This window comes from Harmonia axyridis, chromosome 5 (assembly GCF_914767665.1).
Source record: "Harmonia axyridis chromosome 5, icHarAxyr1.1, whole genome shotgun sequence".
NCBI lineage: Eukaryota > Metazoa > Arthropoda > Insecta > Coleoptera > Coccinellidae > Harmonia > Harmonia axyridis.
The window spans coordinates 19,939,156-19,963,053 of record NC_059505.1 but is presented as its reverse complement, the minus strand read 5'-3'; the positions used below and the strand labels follow the sequence as shown (position 1 = coordinate 19,963,053).

General features: G+C 34.1%; 2 protein-coding genes across 2 annotated transcripts in view; one reads left to right on the top strand and one right to left on the bottom strand.

The window, feature by feature from the left end:
- Positions 1 to 23,898, top strand: part of LOC123681056 (splicing factor U2af 38 kDa subunit) — a 63,336-nt gene that overhangs the window by 10,196 nt on the left and 29,242 nt on the right. The gene's annotated exons all lie outside the window — the stretch shown is intronic.
- Positions 2,376 to 6,028, bottom strand: LOC123681054. The gene is made up of 2 exons (XM_045619247.1): positions 2,602 to 6,028; positions 2,376 to 2,518 (listed from the first exon to the last, which is right to left on the bottom strand). Exons 1-2 carry the CDS (start codon positions 5,933 to 5,935, stop codon positions 2,409 to 2,411), a joined length of 3,444 nt encoding a protein of 1,147 aa, XP_045475203.1. The 5' UTR covers positions 5,936 to 6,028; the 3' UTR covers positions 2,376 to 2,408.

The following is a 23,898-nucleotide window of genomic DNA, read 5'->3' as shown; positions in this document are numbered from 1 at the left end:
ATATATATATATAGACCGTACAGTGTTAAGATGTTGAAATTCTTGAATTTGTTCCTGCAGGTTTCATATTGATTCATGCCAAAGATGATTCTTAGGCATCTTTTTTGTAAAAGAAAAACTCGCTCCGCTTCTGTAGAACTTCCCCAGAAGATGATTCCATATCTTATCCTAGAATGAACGTAGGCATGATAGGCAGTCAGAGCAGCATCCAGCCCTATCATCCGTATAGTCCGCAATGCATAGCCGTAGCGTGCTATCAATGGTGAAATCTTCTCAACGTGACTACTCCAGTTGAGGTTAAGATCTATATTCACTCCTGAAAATGACAGGTTTTCAACTGACTCAACTGCACAATCTTGGAATCTTAAGTTTAGTTGTTTATTCTTTTCCCTGAATATTAAAAGTTTTTTCCAAATTTAGCATCAAGTTGTTATTAAGGAACCATTCATTCATATTTTTCAGATCAGTCTCAAGACTTTTGATACATGCATTTTGATTTTCAGCTTTACATATTATTGATGCATCATCTGCAAACATTATGACATCGTTGTTGGTAGTCTGGACTAGATCGTTGGCATAGATTATGTAGAGCAATGGTCCTAATATGGAACCCTGTGGTACACCGTTCAATACTTGTTTGGAATCAGATCGTATTATATTTCCATTTCTTCCTCTACTTATTGTCTTTTGGGTTCTTTTGGATAAATAGGATTTAATGAGCTTCAGTGCTACCCCTCTAATGCCATATTTCTCCATCTTTGCCAGTAATTTCTCATGGTTGCCTCTATCAAAGGCTTTTGACAGGTCCAGACAGAGAGCCGCTGTAGCATTATTTTGATTTAGTGACCTGATGATAGAAGTAAGTGCTTGATATATTGCATTCAATGTTGACTTTCCCTGTCTAAATCCATATTGTTGTTTCATAAGTATGTTGTTTGCTTCAAAAAACTGCATTAATTTGTCAAAAATTATACGCTCGAATATTTTATTCACATTAGATAGCAATGATATTGGCCTATAATTATCAATATTTTCTTTAGTTCCTTTTTTATAGATAGGTTTCACCATTGCTTCCTTTAATCTTTGTGGATACTTTCCTGTTTGTAGAATCTGGTTTATAATGTGAGTAAGTGGAGTTTTTATTATTGATGCACACTTCTTGAGCAGTTTTACTGGTATGTTATCACTTCCTACTGAATTTTTATTTTTTAGTTGTAAAATATATTGGTATGTTTCTTGCTCTATAAGTGGACTTAAAAATATGCTATTGTTGCAGGATTTGATGTTACTGTTGTCCGCATCAGTACCACTATTGCTTCTATTTGAACTTATAAAATGTTTGTTAAATTGATTGAGTACATCTTCCTCATCCTGGTGTGGAAATGAATTGAAAATCAAGTCATCATTATTATTCTTTTTGTCTGTTATAGTGCTAACTAAGTTCCATGTAGCCTTTGTTTTGTTTTCAGACTGCGTTATATTGTTCCTATGACTTATCATTTTAGCCTGTTTAACAACCTGCTTCAGTATACGACAGTAGCTTTTGTAATAGTCGTAGTCCAAGAGCCCGTGAGTGCCAGACCTTCGGATTTTCATAAAAGCTGAAAATTTTTCTATGTGTGTCCCTAGTACAGGTAAGAATGATCCCCACCCATGAAGCTGAGGCAGCGGTGGCTTTGGCAGGTAACAGGTAACAAAGGTGTATAAAATTCCATCTCAAATTTATCATAAAATAAAACTTAATTTTTTTATATTTGATTCATAATAATATCAAAACTCGCGTTGCTCATTGCCAGACAGTTAGTATGGTTGCAACCCTCTGCCGGACACCCTTAAACTATTATAATTTATAATTATACTTACGTTATATTATAAAATCTCAATTTTATATATAATTTTTTGGGGGCCTATTAATCTATGTTTACATGATAGCCGGACAGTTTCGACGGTTCTATCATCTTGCTAGACGCATTCAAAGTGAGCAGTAGTTCGGGGAGCAAGGAACGTATACAGTAACTAGTGCGAGTGAGACAGAGTGCTTGGTCTATTGCGGTCCTTCACTGCGCATCCACTGTTATCAAGTTCAAATTGTGCAGCTTATTTTTTTCTTAGTCAAGAAATTTCATTAAATAAATTTTTACAGTTTGAATAACAAATATTTAAAACAGTACTCAGTAAAATTGTTCTAATACAACTCCAATCATATCGAAACTCTAATAATTTTATTTATATTATTTTTCATTTTTACGAAGTTTATTATTTTCAATTCTATCAAAATTGTAAAGCCAATGAATTAAATGAATGAAATTAAATAAAGTAAATCAAATTTTATTGTTTATTATATCAAAGGGCAAATTTTTTTTAAAATAAAAAAGTTACAGAAAAATATATTTATTTTAATAAAATCTTTAAACATTTTCATCATTTTCATCGTCGTCGTCAATACATCCATATTCCTCGTCACTATTATTCCATTCTGTGGATTGATCGTCTTCAATATCGCCTTCTTCATTGTTTTCTGCAATAGTAAAAAAACCAAGTTAATTTAATTACAAATAGTCCAAAATTAATGTATAATAATTTAACATAATTATCAAATACCTGGAACTGTTTTTAGAGATTCGCTGACATAAGTCGGTAATTGATCTCCTTCAAACCATTTAAAATAGTAGTGGTCATTTTCCAGTATCCAACCATTATTTACTGGTTTATATGCTGTTGGCTTTTGTAAGTGAGCGTTGTTCCATATGCTACATATGTAATTCGCTCGCAAAAATTGCTGCCATAGCTCACTTTTGCAAGGTGGTAAACAGCTAGCATCGAAATTTTGCAACTTTTTTCGATTAAAAGCTTCGTTCACATCAGATACTGTATACGAATTAATAAACATTTGTAGCCTAGCAGCATCAACATCATTGATATCATTCATATTGTATAGATAGCATACAAAACTTTGAATTATATCGAAGATTAATACTTGTTCATTGTTATTTTCGATGATTTTGCTGTCACCAAACTTCATGAATGCTTGTTGAAACTCTACATATTTTTTTAACAATTTAAACGGTTTTAATTTTGCTTTTCTGTAAAATGCAGGATTGTAATCACATCCTGTGAAAGCGTGTAGTCCAGGTAAACTTCTGCAAATAGATTCTCCTAATTTGGCGTGTATATTAGTTAGGTCCACATATCTTAAATTATTTCCAGCTCCTGTAAGCATCCAAACATGTGATCCATCATTAAGACGATGCATGTGACTTAGCATTATAGCAGCAACATCGGTGTCAACAGTTCGAATCACAATGTTTGCTTCATGGTTAATTTTACACGCGTGGTACACTATTTTGGTGTCTGCTTCTTCATGCTCTGGGCAAGACAATTCCTCATTTACACCTGACATCACTTTTTTGGCCTCATTAACAGTAAACGAATGACATTTTCTGAAATTTATATGTATCATTTTATTGCCAATAAACGGCGCCATTTCGTCAGAAGCCCAGTGTAAAATAAAAAAATCAACTAGAGCTTCTTTAAAATTAGAATTTTTTAATTCTTTGACAAAGTCACTAGGACGGACTTGTTCAGGACCAGCAATAGTATACTCCAATTGTGCAGATTCAAATCGCAGAGAACGTTCGTATCCTTTTATCGATGGGGTAAAATACTGGTCGAAAACGACATCAATTCTTGACGCTTTTAATTGAGTTACCATCTGCAACATTTTTTTAGAAATGTCTCCGAATTTTCTAGGAACATTTTTCATTGTATGTAACAAAAAAAAACCGTCAATTATTAGAATATCAATTTGAGATGGCTGTTCATGCTCGGCCTCTTTCTCTAAACATTTCATCAAAGCAGATTTATCGGTCTTGCAAACGGTCCCATCCAAATGACACATTGACAACGGTACTGAAGTAATCGGGTAGGATAAGATTTTTGAAATGTCAATGCTGTAATCCATTGAGATTCCCAGCATACGTCCAAATAAATCCCTTTGAATTTTAACTTCTTGAATTTGTCCACCGACTTTAATTTTTTTTTTTTCATAATCTTTAGAAAAATTATTAATAGATTTTTTTTTAATAGCTTTTTCAAATCGCGTAATATCAGATTGGCATTCAGAAATGAATGTTTTTCGAAGGCTATCGCCGTTAGCTTCTAAATTTAATAGAAATTCTTCTACTGGCAGTGATGCGGACTTTCCTGATGAAATATTTACTAATTGGTCTTTGGGAACTTCTAAACTGAAAGGATTGATAAATTGATCGAAAGTTGCGACAAATTGTTGTAATTGTTTGGCGTTTTTCCTGATATTATGGGGATTCAAATCTGCTGAAATATCTTGATGTTTTTGTAGTCCAAGTTCAAGATAAACTTGACTTATAATTGTAGATCTCACATCATGGTTTCGAGCCCACCGTTGTCGCGCCGAAATTGAGTTAGTGAAGTGTATAACACCTGTCAGCCTTCTTGCAGCTTCTGCATTTATAGTTTGCTCTAGAACCAGGTCAATAGGTTGTCTTGAAAATGGCTTGGTAGTTCTTTTAATTCCAAAACAGCCTTTTAGGAATCCTTCATACAAATCAGGATGAGTTTTGTCAACTTGCAGTAGATTATCATAATATTTGACGCTCCACCTAGCATAGTTTTGTTGATTCAATATAAAAAAAATGCTTGTAATTTTAGGTAACACTGATTTAAAGAGTTGAAAATTTCCAGCACGAATACTTCGAGACAAGTCCAAGTAATGATGTATAAGATTTATATAAATTAGATAAAATTGTGACGTTTTACCATGCTCCCCGTTAAGGGTTTGTTGTTTGTAGATACCGTAGTTATTTATCAGCTCTTTAAGGCCATCATTTTCAATTTCAAACAAAGAAATTTTGCAATTTTGGAGTCTTTTAACTTCATCTATTATATCCTCAGTTAAGGTAATGTTATCATTTTGTAAAAATGATTTAAAATGTAGTATTTCTAGTCCTAATGCTACTAAAGGATGCAATCTTTTGCAGCGATTAAAGTGTTTTCCCTCTAAAAACCCATTAACTGAACCGTTTGCCAGCAAATTACTCTCAACCATTACAGTAGTCAACCCACAATCATTAATTACTTTACCGATAGCTTTGAAGTAAGCCATCATTATATGAAATGGTCCTAAATGAATGAATAAATTATCAAATGTTGGTTTTTCTGTAGCTTGTATTTGTAACGCTACTTTAGCTATAGCTAGATCGTAGGTTACCTGTATGTAGGGTTGCTGTAAATCTTCAGCTATTTTTTGGCTTTGTTTCATAGTTTCTAATACGATTGGTGTACTGGTTGGAGATGCATTTATCGGCGTCAAGTAAGATATATGTTGTTGTGGACTATCCTGATCATCAATCTGACTATTGAAACCAACCCACATAGGTACATCAGGTAATTCTAAAGCGTGACTAATCATCCATATGTTGTCAATTTCCGTGTTTATTTGAGAGTCTATACATTCTATATCATCGACTGATAATTGTAACTCACTTGTCATTTTGGGTTTCTTAGGGTATGGCATTTCATCTATATTTATTTCATCAAATGTTCTTCTTCTTCTTTTTTTATTCGGCGAAGTATTTTCACTTGAAACTTCGGACATTTCAGGCTCGTCAGTTGTATCTGCATCGATATTTTGGTATATTATTCCGACTGTGTCGTGTAAAGTATCCTTACCACTAGAAGTTTCAACAAAACGATCAAAATTATCGTATGCCACACCAGTAAAAAGCTCTGGTTTTTTTTTTATTTTTTCTGGACATAAGCTAGACTTTTTCATTGATGTAAATGTAGTTTCAGTTTCTAATTCTTCAACGCCTTGATAACTAATACAGTGTCCATATCTGTTTATAATGTCAATTATTTTTCTGCTGCTTGTTAAGCTTTTTAGAGTCATACCTAACATGATATGCTTTGACGTTTTAACTCGACCATCATGAACTCCGAAAATAACATCTTGACAATAAGAACGAACTAGACGAGAACATTTTTGGCCAGTCTTTCGTTTTTGGTTACATCCACCAAGAAGGGTAGAATAAAAGTCTGATAATTCTTCTGGTATTGAAACTTCTCCGGATATTAAATGCTGTGATGTTATATTTTTTGTTGATAATTTTTTTTTTTCTATTTGGAGTATTATTTTTCTCAGAATCAATGCAGATTTTTGTAAAATGTTTTCTTGTTGTAAATTATCCAGTACTGAATCATCGATGGCTTCTAGATATTTTGGAGCTAGTATTTTTTTATTACGAACAGTAAAGAATTTTATATCCTTAGAGAATACTTTTAAAATTTTTTCTTCAAGGTGGTGTGCTGTGAAAGTAGCTGTCATTTGAATAGAATTTTCTTGAAAAATTTTTTCTAATAAATCGATATATGATTCATGTAAATACACTAATAAAAAACACCGCCCTTTTTTAATCACATCTTCTTTAATGATTGTACTAATTTCGTTAAAAACTGTTTGATGATACTCCCGGTGATAATGCCACTCCGTTTTGCTAGGCGTTGCTTTTAATGAAGATAACTTATTATTAAAATCAACTCGGCATTCAGTATGATAATAGATTTTTGAGCCAGAAAAATTATCCAATTTATTAGAAAAATCTGTAAACTCTTCATGACTTTCAATATTAGGTTTGACACTATCTTTAAATTGCTGAACATCAGCTGCATGAAGCAGAATCATTCTCGATCGCACTTTTTTCTTCTTTTTATTACAAAATATACAAACAACTTCATTATCATTTTTACCAGCAATATTATCAGTCGAAATATTAACATCTTGAGTTACAAAATTATTATCAATAACTTCTGGTTCGAAAACGTCAGCAATATCTCGAAGAGTTGCAGATTGTAGACCTATTGATTCACAAATTGGAGCTGGCTGAGATGTCGTGGGAGATTCTGAGGGTACAGACTGTAAATGAGATTCATTTTCAGATGTCGAAGGTTGTGTTTCTGTGGACTGGGATAGTAAAATTAGTTGAGATGAAGATTCTGTTGACGAAGATTGTAGATCAGGTAGTTCGGAACTCAAATCTCGTATCGACGACAAGGTTGAAGATGAGTTGCTTGTAATTACACAACTCTCTTGTTTTTTTCCTTTTTGTTTTTCAGCACTTAATGGTTGAGAGGTGAAATATTTTTTCATAAGACCTGTAAATACCTTGTAACATACTCTGTGATAACCACTCTCGGTGTATTCACTAGGTAAAGTAATGTCTCTGTATTTTAGCTTATGTATTTTTCGTAATTTAAGAATAGTCTGGCATTTTTTTAAAGTTTCTTCAGAAAATAATATTATGTGTTCATCACTTTTCTTACAAACAAAGCAAACTATTTTTTCGTCACTCATGATAGCACTTTATTACAACTGATCACATTTATTTTATAAACTGCACAGAAAAATAATACATTTATTATGAGCATAGCCGTTCACCAGATAGTTACAATAAACAACAGCTGATGCGCAGTAAAGGGCCGCAATAGACCAAGCGCTCTGTCTCACTCGCACTAGTTACTGTATACGCTCCTTGCTCCCCGAACTAATGCTCACTTTGAATGCGTCTAGCAAGATGATAGAACCGTCGAAACTGTCCGGCTATCATGTAAACATAGATTAATAGGCCCCCAAAAAATTATATATAAAATTGAGATTTTATAATATAACGTAAGTATAATTATAAATTATAATAGTTTAAGGGTGTCCGGCAGAGGGTTGCAACCATACTAACTGTCTGGCAATGAGCGACGCGAGTTTTGATATTATTATGAATCAAATATAAAAAAATTAAGTTTTATTTTATGATAAATTTGAGATGGAATTTTATACACCTTTGTTACCTGTTACCTGCCAAAGCCACCGCTGCCTCAGCTTCATGGGTGGGGATCATTCTTACCTGTACTAGGGACACACATAGAAAAATTTTCAGCTTTTATGAAAATCCGAAGGTCTGGCACTCACGGGCTCTTGCTCTATCGAGTGATATTATTCCTTCTTGTACTTCTTCCCACATTGATCTCTTTCGGTTGCTTGAAATTTTTATCCCTGTTGTTATCCATGTTTGCATTGTTCTCCTCATTGAGCACTTTCTTTCTGGAAATATCAGATTCAAATACATTTGCATTATCTCAGAGAAACAGTTGTACGCTTCGTCTGGATCCAATCGCTCCAATACACCCCGCCAAGATACATCCTCCAGAATGCTGAAAAACTGCTGCATTTAAGAGTCAGTGAAAGTCCTTTTTCTAATACATGTTCTTCCATTGGGAACATTATTACATTTAATTGCTATGAACTGAGCCATATGATCTGACAAAAGAGAATTTATATTATAATTATTTTCAAAAGTTGGAGTGTTGGTAAATATATTATCAATTAATGTTTTTGTTGTCCGTGTAATTCTTGTTGGTTCAACTATTGTTTGCTGTAGATCATATGTGCAAAGGATATCTACAAAATTATTTTTTACGTGGCTGTCTTCCTATAAGTTGATGTTAAAATCTCCACAGAGTACCACATCATATTTATTAAATTTCATATTTATTTCATAGAGTATTTGTTCAATTTTACGAAGAAATATCTGTGCATCACCCAAACAGGTCGTATAGACTGTCAAAATTATCATTTTTCTGGTATTACTGATTGCACATGATACCTCTATTTTCTTCTCCACACTCAAGTTAGTGATCCATTGTACGTTGTCAAAGTCGATAATATTCTCACGGATTAAAATAGCTGTTCCCCCGTGTATAAAATTCTCTGTTGCATAACCTGATATTATTCTGTAATTAAGAATCTTCAAAAATTGAATTTCATCTTTATTCATCCAGTGTTCACTGAAACAAATTACGTCTGGAACCTTTGTGAGTGACTTGATAAAGAGTTCGATTTCGGGAAGTTTGTTTTTGATACATTGAATATTCTGATGTAAGATATTCAAGCAGTTACCGGATTCACCTCTCTGTTGAAGTTTCGTCTGAAGTGTAGAAAAGTCAGCTAACAAGTAGAAGGGGGCATATTCTGTGGGGGGAAAAATATATTTGAAAAAGGATGATAATACGCCTCCAATTAGAATAAAAAATGAGGGAGACCTCAAAAATTTTGGATAATTGATGTGTTGGTTGGGGGGGCATTGTTAAAATGTGTTTATTATTTCTTCGAAAAAGATGGCGGGTTTGAATTTACTTTACATTGATATAAGAAGTTTAAGAAATAAAATGGATGATTTGTTGAGCTTGGTGGAGCATGTTTTTGAGGGGAATATTGATGTTATAATTCTAACAGAGATATGATAAAACTGATAGTATGAGTGACTGTAACTTAGCATCTGTGCGTCTAATAAAACTAAATCTAAAAATAATGGCTCTTTATAGACCACCTCAGAATATTGCAAATAACTTTCTCACTGAATTTGATAATATATTAGAAAAACAAAAAAAGCCATGCCTTGTGAACAGGTGAACCTATCAAGGACTTCAAAGCATTAACTAATATTATAGCGGAAGCAAAATAAATCCATAAAAACAAAAAAAATGAAAATGAAAGAAGGAAATGACTGGGTTACTCATGAATTTGTGGAACATGTTAAGAAGAGGGACAAAGCCTATAGACGGAAAATAATAGATAACGATTATAGTCATGGAGAATTCAAAAAATTAAAGAATGCTGTGAACAATCTTAGGGAAAAATTTAAGAAGAATTATAATGAGGGCAAATTGGAATATGTAAATAATTTAGTAAATAAAACCTGGAACGTGCTTAACGATTTAATTGGCAAAAAAAGAAGCGTGAATATACCGCAAGTGATGGGATTGAAAGGTACAATAAAAGAGCATCCCGATCAGATTGCTCAGGAATTCGTTGGATATTTTTCCAGAATGAGTTCAGATCAAGCGACTTCAATTACAGAAGATAAGGAACTGATTTTTCCCCAAGAAATGGTGGAAGGCAGTATATTTCTCGCTCCGACAGATCATTCTGAGGTTTTTAATGTGATTAATAGTAGTAGTAGTAGTAACAGTACTTTATTGTTCATAAACAAACAAATGGCCATCGACCTAAGGTCCTTCAGCCTTTTGTGATCAATAGATTACATTGATCACCTGGATTCGATGACATAACTAAACTTGTTGCGAAAATTAAAATTGTCGAATACGTCATAAAAGAAGAATTTTATTGTTTTAATCAATATGTTAGGACCCATATTATTTGTTCCCTTTAGGAACGATATTGTTAGTGTTCTTGAATGTGAGAAATCTGGGACCAGGGAAGCTGTTTGTGAAAATCTGGCCAATTGTCACATCACAAATTATGCAGATGATACCAACCTGCTAGTCTCTGGCTCAAACTATCCCCAACTGATCAGTACTGCTTCTATGTGTTTTGAACCCAGATAGTAAGTATGTAAGTAATTTCTTTATTTCAAATGAATCTGAAGCGAACAAATTAAACTGTGTCAACATAATAACAATAGCATATTATTCATAAAAGTCTTCGATCTTGTATGGCTCAATTTGTATCAAGTGTTCATGCACGGCCTTCTTGTATTTTCTGAAGTTTTCTTCCTTCTTTATTGTTTCTGGTAGATGATTGAAAAACCTCAAACACCTATATTCGACTTGGTTCTGTGTTCTTGTCAGATGTACAGGGTGGGCAAATTTCGATGTTTAAGCACTACAACTTTTAAACCAGAGGAGATAGACAAAATCTGATACCCACTTCTCGATCTCTTTTTCTGAGAAACTAACAAGGGTAGTATTCATTTTTGGCCACCTTCTTTTGTTTTCGAGTTATAAGCGAAAATTGGAAAAATGGCGATATCGAAAAACATTTGTATCTCCGCTAATACTGATAATAGAGCTCTGAAATTAAAACATTATACAGGCACTTTTTTACGTAGAATCTAGTGGCGTGCTCGTATTTCCAAAAGGGTTTTCAATTACGAAGCTATGACCCAAAGTTATGTTTTTTCAAATAGGAACACTAGATTTTTGTGTCATTTTCTGAAAGCTTGATTTTTCCTGATTTCAAAAATATATAACATCGTATGATTCGGATCAATATAAATAATAGAAAATGGCCAAAAACCTCTTTTCACCTAAGAGTCTCAATATTTCTATGGTTTCAACTGTTGATGAACACAGAAAAATTGAGCTTTCTATCATATAACAAGAGCAGAGTCCTTCCGTCAATCTGATTATTTCTATGCTTTTCACTTATTTCTACAAAATTCGAATCTAGGTATGTTTTATAAATTTTTTATCTAAAAATTGATTTGGAAATAACGGAGAAACCACAAGATCGAATTTTTCAATCGAAAGAGTTGTATTGAGATGCATGTGTCAGGAGATTATTTACATAGGTCTCCAGAATCAATATGCACAAGTACCAATCCATTTTAAACAGCATATGAAACAATGCATATATGATTGAACTCAACATTTTAATTACGAAGGGACAAACAAGAAATAATATTTAACCTAATAATGACAATAATTGCACAGTCGACACCTCTTCTCGATATTTCAATAGATGAATATTTGAAACTGTGTTCAAGCTACCTAGGAAACTTTTTCCAAGTTCGTTTATCTTTCCGAAACTATTTGTATAAAATAAATATAGATTCGAATTTTGTAGAAATAAGTGAAAAGCATAGAAATAATCAGATTGACGGAAGGACACTGCTTTTGTTATAGAAAGGCTCATCAACAGTTGAAACCATAGAAATATTGAGACTCTTGAGTAAAAAAAGGTTTTCGACCATTTTCTGTTATTTATTTTGATACGAATCATACGATGTTATATATTTTTGAAATCAGGAAAAATTAAACTTTCAGAAAATGGCACAAAAATCTAGTGTTCCCATTTGAAAAAACATAACTTTGGGTCATAGCTTCGTAATTAAAAACCCTTTTGAAAATACGAGCACGCCACTGGATTCTACGTAAAAAAGTGCCTGTATAATGTTTTAATTTCAGAGCTCTATTATCAGTATTAGCGGAATATAAATGTTTTTCGATATCGCCATTTTTCCAATTTTCGCTTATAACTCGAAAACAAAAGAAGGTGGCCAAAAATGAATACTACCCTTGTTAGTTTCTCAGAAAAAGAGATCGAGAAGTGGGTATCAGATTCTGTCTATCTCCTCTGGTTCAAAAGTTGTAGTGCTAAAACATCGAAATTTGCCCACCCTGTACTTTAGGGTATGTATAGTTTAAATTTCTTATATTGTATTTTTGTTTTTGAGTGTTGATGTGTTGCGAAAATAGCTCTTTGTTTTTATGAAGGAATAGGAGACATTCTTGAATGTATATTGCATAGACTGTTAGCATTTTATTTTTTTTTAAAGTTCCACGACATAATTCCATTCTTGCTAAGTTGAAGAGTATTCTGATAGCCTTCTTCTGCAGTGTGAAAAGTGAAGACATATTTCCTGATCCATAAAAAAGCATTCCAAATCGTATTGACTCTACTGTAGCATAGTGTATTGACTTAATGTACTTGAATTCAGGTACCTGGATACCACCCTCAGTCCATAAATGCAGGAAGATATCTTTTTTGAGGTATATTCTATGTGACGTTTCCAGTTGAGTTCTTTGTCTATGTAGATTCCAAGGAATTTGACATGATTTTTCAATTTGTAGTTTTCATTATGCAGTTTGATCTCACTTGGATTTTCATCTCCTGATGTTATACGATAAAATATCATAACATTGGTCTTATCTCTGTTCAATATCAAGTTGTTGTTGAACCAGGAACTTGCTAATTCCAGTACTTCTGCAGCTGTAGTCTTCAGTTCTGGCCATTGCTTCTCTTTGATGATGACATTTGTGTCGTCCGCATAATTTACAACATCTCCATCACAGGTTGTTTCTGTTATTTCCTTAGCTAAATCATTGATATAGACAAGGAAGAATATTGGTCCTGCCAATCCTCCTTGTGCAACTCCAATCAAAATTTGTAGCAGTTCTGACTTGAAGATTTTCCCATCAACTTGTATTTCAGTCATTTGAAACCTTTTCTTGAAATATGATTGTGTCCATTTTAAAGCTGGTCCTCTTATTCCATATCTCTCTAGTTTCTCCAGCAGTTTTTCAATTTTTACGCAATCGTAGGCTTTGGATAGGTCTAAGAATAGTCCTAGGGCTAATTCATTATCTTCAAAGGCGATTATTATTTTTCTGAGAAATTGGTAGACTGCTGTTTGTATAGATTTTCCTTTTATGTATCCATGTTGACTATTCGAGATGGTGTTATTTGCCAGCATAAATTCCATTACTTGAGTGCAAAAGGCCATTTCGAAATTCATAGAAAATGATGGTAGAGTACTTATGATTGATAGTTATTATAATCTGCTTTGTTTCCTTGTTTGAAAATTGGTTTCACTCTTGCTATTTTTAGGTCGTTTGGGAAAATTCCTTGTTTCAGTGATTTGTTTATTATGTATAACAAGGGTTCTTCAATTTGGTTGATTGTTTGTTTTATTAGGAAATTTTAAATGCCGTCCACATCACAGGTTTTTTTATTCTTCATATTGTTCACAATTTCTTTCAATTGTTTGGTGGAGATTGGTTTAACATACATGGATTTATCTAATTCTTTTAGGTGTTTATCGTTATTGGTTACCTTCAGTTGTTCAGTTAGATTTATTGCTACATTGATAAAGTGTTCATTTATTTCATTGACAGTTTTTTCCGGATTATCTTTGATGGGGAATTCCCTTTCGCATTCATTGTTATTTAAAGATCTTACTATTGACCAGAGTGTTTTGCTTTTATTGTCTGATGAGGACATTTTTTTTGTCATATAATTTTGATTTTTGGGCTGCTAGTTCTCTGTCGTATTGTTACTTCACTTCCTTGTACACATCTTTGAGAGTAGGGTTGTATTCACTCAGAATCAATATTAAATCTAATCTTTCCTTAAGTTGCACAATACTTGATATTTGCTTGTGGTTAATTCCTTTTTTCTTCTCGATTGATATTCTCTTTATTGGAAAGGCTGAGTTGAAGATCTCTAGGTATTTGTTGTAAAATAAACTTAACATGGCGCCGGACGATACAGACGTATCCGATCGAGAGTTAGATGAAAGTGAACAAAGTACAGTAAATACCAACGAAAAAGTGTTCAAGTGTTGTACAAAATCATGCCGAGTTTTAGTGTGCAGATTTTGCTACTCAGTTTTTCACGAGAGCTGTTCGAAAAGGATAAAACACCTCAAAATCCTTGATGATAAGCTTGTGGAGTGTTGTGAGCCAAAGAAAGCAGTAATTTTTTTACCTAATGATGAAAATAAAATATTAAAAACTGAAATCCATTACTTAAAGATGCTTCGTGAAGAAGTTCAGGATAAAAATAAAGTTCTTCAATTAAATAACGAATTACTTATCAATAAATTAAACGACAGCAAATCAAAAAAACACAAAACATATGAAACTGATAAAGTTCTGATGTCATTCAACAATGGACGTGATAAAAAGGGAATTCCCAACAATAAAAATAAAGATGAGCATAATACAATAACAGCCAGTAATCATGTAGAGAATAAACAGATCACTCCCCGCATTGAAGTCAATAGTGTTGTTGATACTGTAACTAGTGATCTCAGAGTTTCTGGAAATGCAGTTAATGCTCGGTTTAGACGTTCAGCAAGTAGCGATCATGACAGTAACAGATCAGACCTGTGGGTTGAACTTGAATCTGCCCAGAGGAAGAAAATGAATGAGATTATAAACCTGGGTACTGAAAACAAGAATCCTGAAACAAAAATTTTAGATGATACATGGACTACAGTAGTGAAGAAAAAACCCATCGAACGGAATACAGTTTTATGCACTGGATCAAAAGAAGTTAATTCTGACAGTAAGGTAAAGGGTGCTTTGAAGAGGAAATGGTTGTATGTAGGTAGAGTATGCGGACAGGAAGTCTCAGAGAAGGATATGAATGAATTCTTGAAAAGTTCAACTGGCACTGACAACTTTGAGATAAAAAAACTGCCAACTAAGGGTGTAAATTCGGCGTTCAGTGTTGGTGTTCTTTCTGATCAACTATTCACGAAGTTATCAAGTCCCGAATATTGGCCGGAGGGAGTTCTCTTGAGGGAGTTCAACTTCCGGCATTTTTTTCGATCAAACAGTAACAGCCATAGATAAAAAGAAACCAAGCAGCAGTCTCCATGCCTTGTGCTTCCTGTACCAAAATCTGCAGTCCATAGGATCAGCGTTTAACAAACTTCAGTATATCGTTGACAAGCATAGAGTTGACTTTCTTGAGGTCACTGAGCATTGGAAAAGCAATGAGGAGCTACAAAATTATAGGTTACAAGGTTACAATCTTGCATCGTATTTTTGCCGAAATGAAGGTGAGCATGGAGGTAGTGCTCTCTATCTCAAGGACAACATCATTTTCAAAACAAGAACAGACATCAATAACTTCAGTGTCCCATTTGCCTTTGAATGTTGCGCAGCATAAATATGCCAAAAAAATAAAAATATAATTTTAATTTGTGTGTATGGACCTGACTCTACCTCAGATAATTTCGACATTTTTCTAGAGAAATTGTCATATATATTAATCCATTGTGTAAATGAAAAGGCTGATATCATCCTAGCAGGTGACTTCAAAATTGATTTATTGTCAAAAACTCTAAAAGCAAGGACATTTATTTCAACAATCAGTAGCTTTGGCCTCATGGTAACAATAAAAGAACCAACCAGAATCAGTAAAACTACTTCTACTTGTTTAGACAACATTATAAGTAACATCGAAGGATTTTCTTCAGTATTTAATGGATTCGGTCCTTACTTGGCGGAAATTCATTATAAATAAAATAAAACAAAGTAATTTCCACTATGTTATGTAACATAGTGGAAATTACTTCGTTTTATTTTATTTTCTTCAGTTACAGAGGAACACATTTCAGACCATTCAGCTCAGAAATTCATGTTCTCTCTTAAAGAATATCAAACTGAAAGGGTAGAAAGAAAGCAGATACGGGATATAAGCCAGAGGACCATAAGTAAATTCAAAGAGTCGTTAACTAATGTAAATTGGTCCAATGTGTGTGACGGTTCAGATGGTTTAGACTCTGAATGGAATTCATTTTTTGCTGAATTTGGAAAGATATTCAACGCAAGTTTTCCCATTAAAACTGTGTGTGTTCAAAGAACTGGTAAGTTTTTACCTACTACTCAAAGTATTCAAACGATGAAAAATGTATTGGATTACCTCTTTATCCTGTCAACTAGAACTGATGAATATAAATCGGAGTACAGGAAAGCAAAAATTAAGTATGACGTCATGATAACTGCGGAAAGACAAAAACATTTCAGAGAAACTATTCAAAATTCCACAAATAAGTCTAAAACAGTATGGAATATAGTGAATAATACATTGGGAAAACAGAAGAATCAAGTGAACAAAATTAAAAAAGCTCCTGACCCTCAGAAACTTAAAGAGGAATTCAACAATTTTTTTTCTAACACTCCTACCCAAAAGAGTGGCAATTCAAGCACGGTCAATTTGAATGCCATCAAAACTAATGAAAAATCGTTTTATATGTTCGAAATAACTGAATCAGAGATTATAAATGTTGTCAAAAAAATGAAAAATGTCAAGTCTACAGGTTGGGATCGCATTCCAATCAAAATAATAAGGGAGAGCATCGATTTAATTGCAAAACCTATGGCACAGATCATGAACAGATCTTTCATTGAGGGGATATTTCCTGAGGCCCTAAAAATTGCTGTAATAAAACCTTTACACAAGAGTGGGGACGACAGCGACCCAAATAGTTATCGTCCGATTAGTCTTTTCACGTCTTTTGCAAAGATTTTTGAGAAAATTTTAGCTAAGAGATTGCTGTGTTTTTTTCGGAAATTTGGGATATTGTCCAACTGCCAGCATGGATACATACAGGGAAGAAGCACTGAGACGGCTATATTCGAATTGTACCATTCAATACTGTCGGCGTTGGGAAGGAGAGAACTGCCACTGGGCATTTTTCTAGATCTATCCAAGGCATTTGATTGTGTGGAAATAGACATTTTGTTGAAAAAACTCGAAAAATACGGAATAAGGGACAAACAATTGAAGTTGCTTGAAAGTTACTTGAAGGAAAGACCTCAATGAGTGGAAATGAATATCAACAACAACAAATATCAATCAACTAAAAGGAAAAATAAAGCAGGTGTACCCCAAGGAAGTATCCTAGGCCCTATTCTCTTCCTGGTATACATAAAAGACCTCTCTCTGGTCCTTAGACTAAGGTTACTTAAAGGAGTCTTGGCTGAACTGATTGCCTTTGCGGATGATGCAAATTGTATGCTAACGTCTCCATTCCTGACACTAACAATCGAAGAAGCGAATTCTATACTAGGAAACATAAACAGATATATAGGGTACTCATTTTTATGATAGGTCATCCAGAATACTTCCAACAATATTTAAACTGTAACAACACTAGGCGCACAGTCACATACTTGTATCCACGTCACTCTTTAACCTTAACAGAGAAGTCGCCCTTGTAGAGGGTGGGCAAATAAGCGAGGTAAGCGGCTATATCTCAGGATCCACTCATCGTAGAGACTTGCGGTAAAAAATTTTACCACTAAAGTAAACAAAAGAAAACACTGGAAATTGTTTTGAAGTTCATACCTCCACCGCTAGGGGGCGTAATAGCTATCGTCGAGTAGAAAAATGCATTTTACTCGAAAAATTTTCATATTAAGTTGGAAAAAAAATATCATCACTGTAAACCTTGGAAAATTCTCTATCTGTTTGAATTGTTACTTTCGATTTTGCGACATCAAATAAGGGTGGGGGAAAGATAGAAATCTGACTGATTGAAATGTCTGTAACTTCAGTTTGGCTCAACATTTTTGAGCAAATTAGATCTTATTTGAGAGACAACATCTTGTTGATTAAGGAAAAAATATACTCATGATGAATTTGATTCAGCTGCTTCCGATAGGGAGCGCTAAGTCAGAAGTTCATTGTTTTGTTCATTTTTCTCTGAAATTTCAAATGTAATGATAGGATTTTCTTAACAGAAACAAAAATTTCATTGAATTTGCATGAAAAAACCTGAAGGTCGCAAAGCGATAATTTCAGGCGTTCTGAAGTTATGGCCGAAAGAAGATATTCTTCAACTGATGCACTGCGAAAAACAGAATTGAGTCTTCAAGTTCTAACAGAAACAGAAATCCCATCAAATTTGTATGAAAAAACCAAAAGGTCGCAAAGCGATAGCTTCAGGCGTTCTGGAGTTATGGCCGAAAGAAGACACAATTTAGTTTTTCAGTGCATCAGTTGAAGAATATCTTTTTTCGTCCATAACTAGTGAACCCCTGAAGCTATCGCTTTGCGACCTTTTGGTTTTTTCATACAAATTTGATGAGATTTCTGTTTCTGTTAGAACTTGAAGACTCAATTTGGTTTTTCGCAGTGCATGAATTGAAGAATATCTTCTTTTGGCCATAACTTCAGAACGCCTGAAATTATCGCTTTGCGACCTTCAGGTTTTTTCATGCAAATTCAATGAAATTTTTGTTTCTGTTAAGAAAATCCTATCATTACATTTGAAATTTCAGAGAAAAATGAACAAAACAATGAACTTCTGACTTAGCGCTCCCTATCGGAAGCAGCTGAATCAAATTCATCATGAGTATATTTTTTCCTCAATCAACAAGATGTTGTCTCTCAAATAAGCTCTAATTTGCTCAAAAATGTTGAGCCAAACTGAAGTTACAGACATTTCAATCAGTCAGATTTCTATCTTTCCCCCACCCTTATTTGATGTCGCAAAATCGAAAGTAACAATTCAAACAGATAGAGAATTTTCCAAGTGTACAGTGATGATATTTTTTTCCAACTTAATATGAAAATTTTTCGAGTAAAATGCATTTTTCTACTCGACGATAGCTATTATGCCCCCTAGCGGTGGAGGTATGAACTTCAAAACAATTTCCAGTGTTTTCTTTTGTTTACTTTAGTGGTAAAATTTTTTACCGCAAGTCTCTTCGATGAGTGGTTCCTGAGATATAGCCGCTTACCTCGCTTATTTGCCCACCCTGTACATGGGTCTAAGGCTATTTAATGCTCTGCCCCAAAGTTTGAGGGGCACATCCAACTTGAAAGTTTTCAAAAGGACTCTGTATAAAGCAATTGTCGACTGTGAGCCATATTCTATAGGTGAATTTTTTGATTTTTGTAAGAATGGCTAGTCTTGAATTATGTATTTTGTTTTGACGAAACCAACCTTATTGTAATTTCAATAAGTTTTTGATTGAATAAATATATTATTATCATCATTATTATTATTATTAAAAGATCTTAAATGACTTGTTTACGTCATCATCATTATCATCGTATAGTGATTTCCATTTTTCTTGTTTTAACATTGTTGTGAAATTTTCTATATTTATTTTTGTATATAGCCTTTTCCAAGTGAACTTTTTTTTAGTTTTACTTATTTGATAAGTAATTTGTTGAGCTAAGTGGTCGGATATTTGTGTATTCCATGTTAGTGTTTCATAAGGTGTCTTTATGTTGGTAAGGATACCATCTATGCAGCTTGCACTTTTTTCTGTTATTCTGGTGTTGTCAAAGATTGTTTGTTTAATGTTATAGCAGTTGAAAAGATTTTGTATTTCTTGTTTTTCCTTTGAGTATTTGATCATATCTATGTTGAAGTCTCCTGTGATAGTAATGTTATATTTATTTTCAAGTTTGTGTAGGATTGTTTCTAATTGTCTCATCATTGTTTCAGTTGCTCCGTTGTTATATATAGCTATACAAATATGTTTTTTGCATTGTATCTTATATTCAATATCTGCTATCTCTAATATTCCTTTTTCAGACATTTCTGCTATATCTTTTCTTTCTCTAGCTTCTAGGTCATTTCTGACATATATAACAACTCCTCCATGTTCTCCCTATTTTCTGCAAAATTGAGCTTTGATGGTGAAATTATCTTTGCCAAAGTATTTTAGCCGACTTTCCGGTTTCCAGTGTTCGTTGAGACACATGATTTTTATGTGTTCATTTTCATTTATTATTTGCTCTAATTGATCTTTAGAATTGCCAAGTGACTGGACATTTTGGTGGAATATTGTGAATTTTTCATTTTCTAATGTTGATTTATTTGCTCTACATCTAAAAAATGTTGCCCTCTCTTAAAATTAAATCGAGAGAAGGTTATTCCTGTTGGCCAAAACTATATCATTTCATATATTTCATATATCTTCTCTTTCAGTTGAAGAGGAACTCCTATCATGAAACTTTTGAATTTGTCTTCTAATTTTGTCTCTAATTTTTATATTGATTTCTTTTTTTCTACACATCCTTTTCCTGCAATATATGTTAATACATCTTCATCATAATTTCTTGTTTTCTGTGTTGGATTTTATAGATTGAAACTTGCTGATTGGGTTGTTTTCCATTTGACTTGTTCCGATACTTGCTCTTTTGCGTGTTTGATGTCGTTTGTTCTCGACAAGTTTGAACTGATCATTTTCATCATTGTCTTGATGTTCGTAGGGTTTTTGTTTATTTACTTGATTTTCAGCGCTGTGTTTACGAATTTGTGTTTCGGAAGTAAGGTTAGGTTGGGCAGTCGTGACTGCTTCTTTATAAGATGTGTTTCTTGGTCTTCTATGTTCTGTTAATTTGACATGATCTTCCTTAGATGTTTGTAGTTCATTCGATGGTAGTTCATTTGATGTTATTCCCTTTGATCTGGTGTTTACCATTTGTGGCTCCTTATCTTCTTTGTTACCTTCTTTTTTCCCTGTTTTTGTGTACTTTGTTGATAATTTTTTTTTGTACTCCCTTTTCTCGGATTCCAGTAACCTAATGTTTTCTTTTTGCAATGAATACATTTTTCTTCACTAACTTTTTCACTCTTTTTGGAGCGATTTTCCGCATCCTCTTCAATTGGCGCCATCTTGGAATGTCTTATGTGTAGAAAATCTAATAATAAAACTAAGCTGATACTGCTCAGAACACCACAACAGAGAATGGAGACACCAACCACTATAAGGTTGTTGAATAGAGATCTGAACACTGATCGGACTACTAAGTTTTTAGGTATCTCCATAGATGAACACATGAATTGGCACCACCATATAATTGGTTTGGGAAAGAAATTGAATTCTGTCGCATAGAGTTTGAGAATAATAAGTCGATACTTAGACGTGAATTCACTCAAAATTTTTTATTTCGCCAACTTTGAGAGCTTGATGAGGTTCGGTTTGATGTTCTATGGTGACAACTCAAACACTCTGGAGATTTTTCATATTCAGAAGAGGATTATCATCAAACTATATTTGGCCTGGATTACCGTCAATCTTGCAGAGGAGTCTTCAAAAGGAACCATATTCTGACTGTTTATGCTCTCTACATTTACGAGGTGCTAGTTTTTATGTTTAAGAATTTGGAACATTATGAGCAATGCGGTTCTATGCACAGCTATGGTACGAGAAAATTCAATATCAGTTATCCGATACATAGACTCACAATAACGGAGAAACACCCTTCTTATTCGGGTATTAGATTGTTTAATGAACTTCCCGAGAACCTAAAAATGTGTACAAGTATGAAAGTGTTCAAGAGATAAATTAAGGAATTGTTGATCGATTTAGTAGAGCCTTATTCTATAGAGCACTATGTGCACGTATAGTACATGCATTGTGCCCGTTGTGGGGATGATCGTTTTTTTTTGTTTTTGTTTATATGACATTGTTTCATTTAATGTTACCAAATTAACATATGTATGACACTGTAACATTCTCTGAAATATATCTACTTATCCGACTTTTGCCTATACGCGTAGGATTTCTCCTCGCCGTCGGCTTTTCACTCCTCGCTAAAAGGAACATTCACTCAATCTCAGATATTCAAAATATCAGAAGGGTAGAGCTTGGTCGTGTCCGGTCCTTGTGGTCCCCCTGGTTTTCGTCGAACTTCTGGTCCTCTTACACGTGATCCTTGGACCTGTCCTTCGTTTCCTAGGAATTTTCTCACCGTCCTTACAGTACCTAAAAGAACAGCTTTTTGCATTATATTACATATATACTCACTAAGTCCCAGTTGCTTGATATTCCTCTTGAGATTTTTGGGCACTATTCCAGTTGTTGAGATGACAATTGGAATAGTTTTCGTTGATATCATTCCCCACTGGCGCTTTATTTGAAATTCGAGGTCCCTATATTTTGAAATTTTTTCGACCTCCTTTTGACGCAGGTTGTTGTTATTTGGTATAGCTACGTCAATGAGTAATGCTGTCTTTTGATGTTTATCGACTAGTAATATATCTGGTCTATTGGGAGGGACTGTTTTATCAGTCAAAATTGTACGATCCCAGTACAGCTTATAGCGTTCGTTTTCCAGGATGGTCTCCGGTCGGTACTTGTAATATGGCATTTTTTCAGAATGAATTAGTTTTGATATGGTTGCCAATTCTTGGTGTAGTATCTTTCCTACTGCATCGTGTCTCTCTTTATATTCATTTCCTGCAAACATTTGACATCCTCCCGTGATATGTTGTATTGTCTCATTTGTTGGACACCCATATCGGCATCGATCGTCAGTAATAGTTCGATCCTTTATGATATGCCTGCAGTAATTTCTAGTTGAGATCACTTGATCTTGGATGGCTAAAAGAAAACCTTCCGTTTCTGGGTACATTGCACCTGATGTGAGCCAATAGTTCGACGCTTCAATGTCGACATGATCCTGGTTAACCTCGTTGAAATGTCTTCCATGCAGGGGCTTCTCTCTCCATCTTTCCAGTTTTTCTTGGTTTGTCTGGTGGTTGAATGAAAATTGCTCCTTGTGAAGTTGTAAAGGTGTTGATTCGTCTGCTGCACACAGTATTTTGTAGAACTGTGATGTACTTGCTTGATCTCTGAAGTATTCCCGTAGGCTTTCTATCTGCCCACTAGCAAGTTCCATGATGTCCGTAAGACCTCTGCCTCCTTTATTTCTCGGCAGTGTAGTCCTCTCAGTGCTGCTTTTCGGATGGTGCTTGTTTGCTTTTGTCATCAACGTTCTCATTTTACGTTGCAAGTTTTCGATGTCTGTTTTGCTCCATGGGACTATACCGAATGAGTATGTTAGAATTGAACATGCATATGTGTTGATGGCTCTCGTCATGTTCCTGCTGTTGAGGTTTGTTTTTAAGATTTTTTTTGATTCTCCTAATGAACTCAGTCGTTAAGTCTTGCTTCATTCTTTGGTGGTTGATTCGTCGGTTCTGTTTCATTCCAAGATATTTATAAAGATCATCCGACTTCATTGCTTCTATTTGCTGTCCATTTGCGAGAGTGATCGGTTCATCTTGTATTCTTCCTCTCACTACGCTGAGAGTACGACATTTGTCCAATCCGAATTCCATACCTACATATTTCGAAAAATGTTCCACTAGTTTGACCATAATTTCTAGGTGGTTCTTATTGCCTGTTATCAGTTTCAAATCATCCATGTACAGCAAATGATTGAGGGTGGTAGTATTATTATTTCCTTTAATGTTGAAACCCTTTTCAGTAGCGTTTATCTGTTTAGAGAGTGGGTTCAGCGCCAAGCAGAACCATAAAGGGCTCAAGGAGTCTTCTTGGAAAATTCCCTTCTTAATTGGAATCAGTTTGGTTTTTATGTTTGCCGTGGAAAGCTCGATATTCGTTTTCCAATTGTCCATTGCAAGCTTTAGAAAATTGGTTATAATTGGATCGATCTTGTATATCTCCAAAATTTTCTTCAGCCAGCCATGTGGAAGTGAGTCGAAAGCCTTTTTATAATCAAAATAAGTCATGAAAAGATTTCTACGTTTCTTGAAGGCTTGGTTGCATATGATGGAATCTATTACC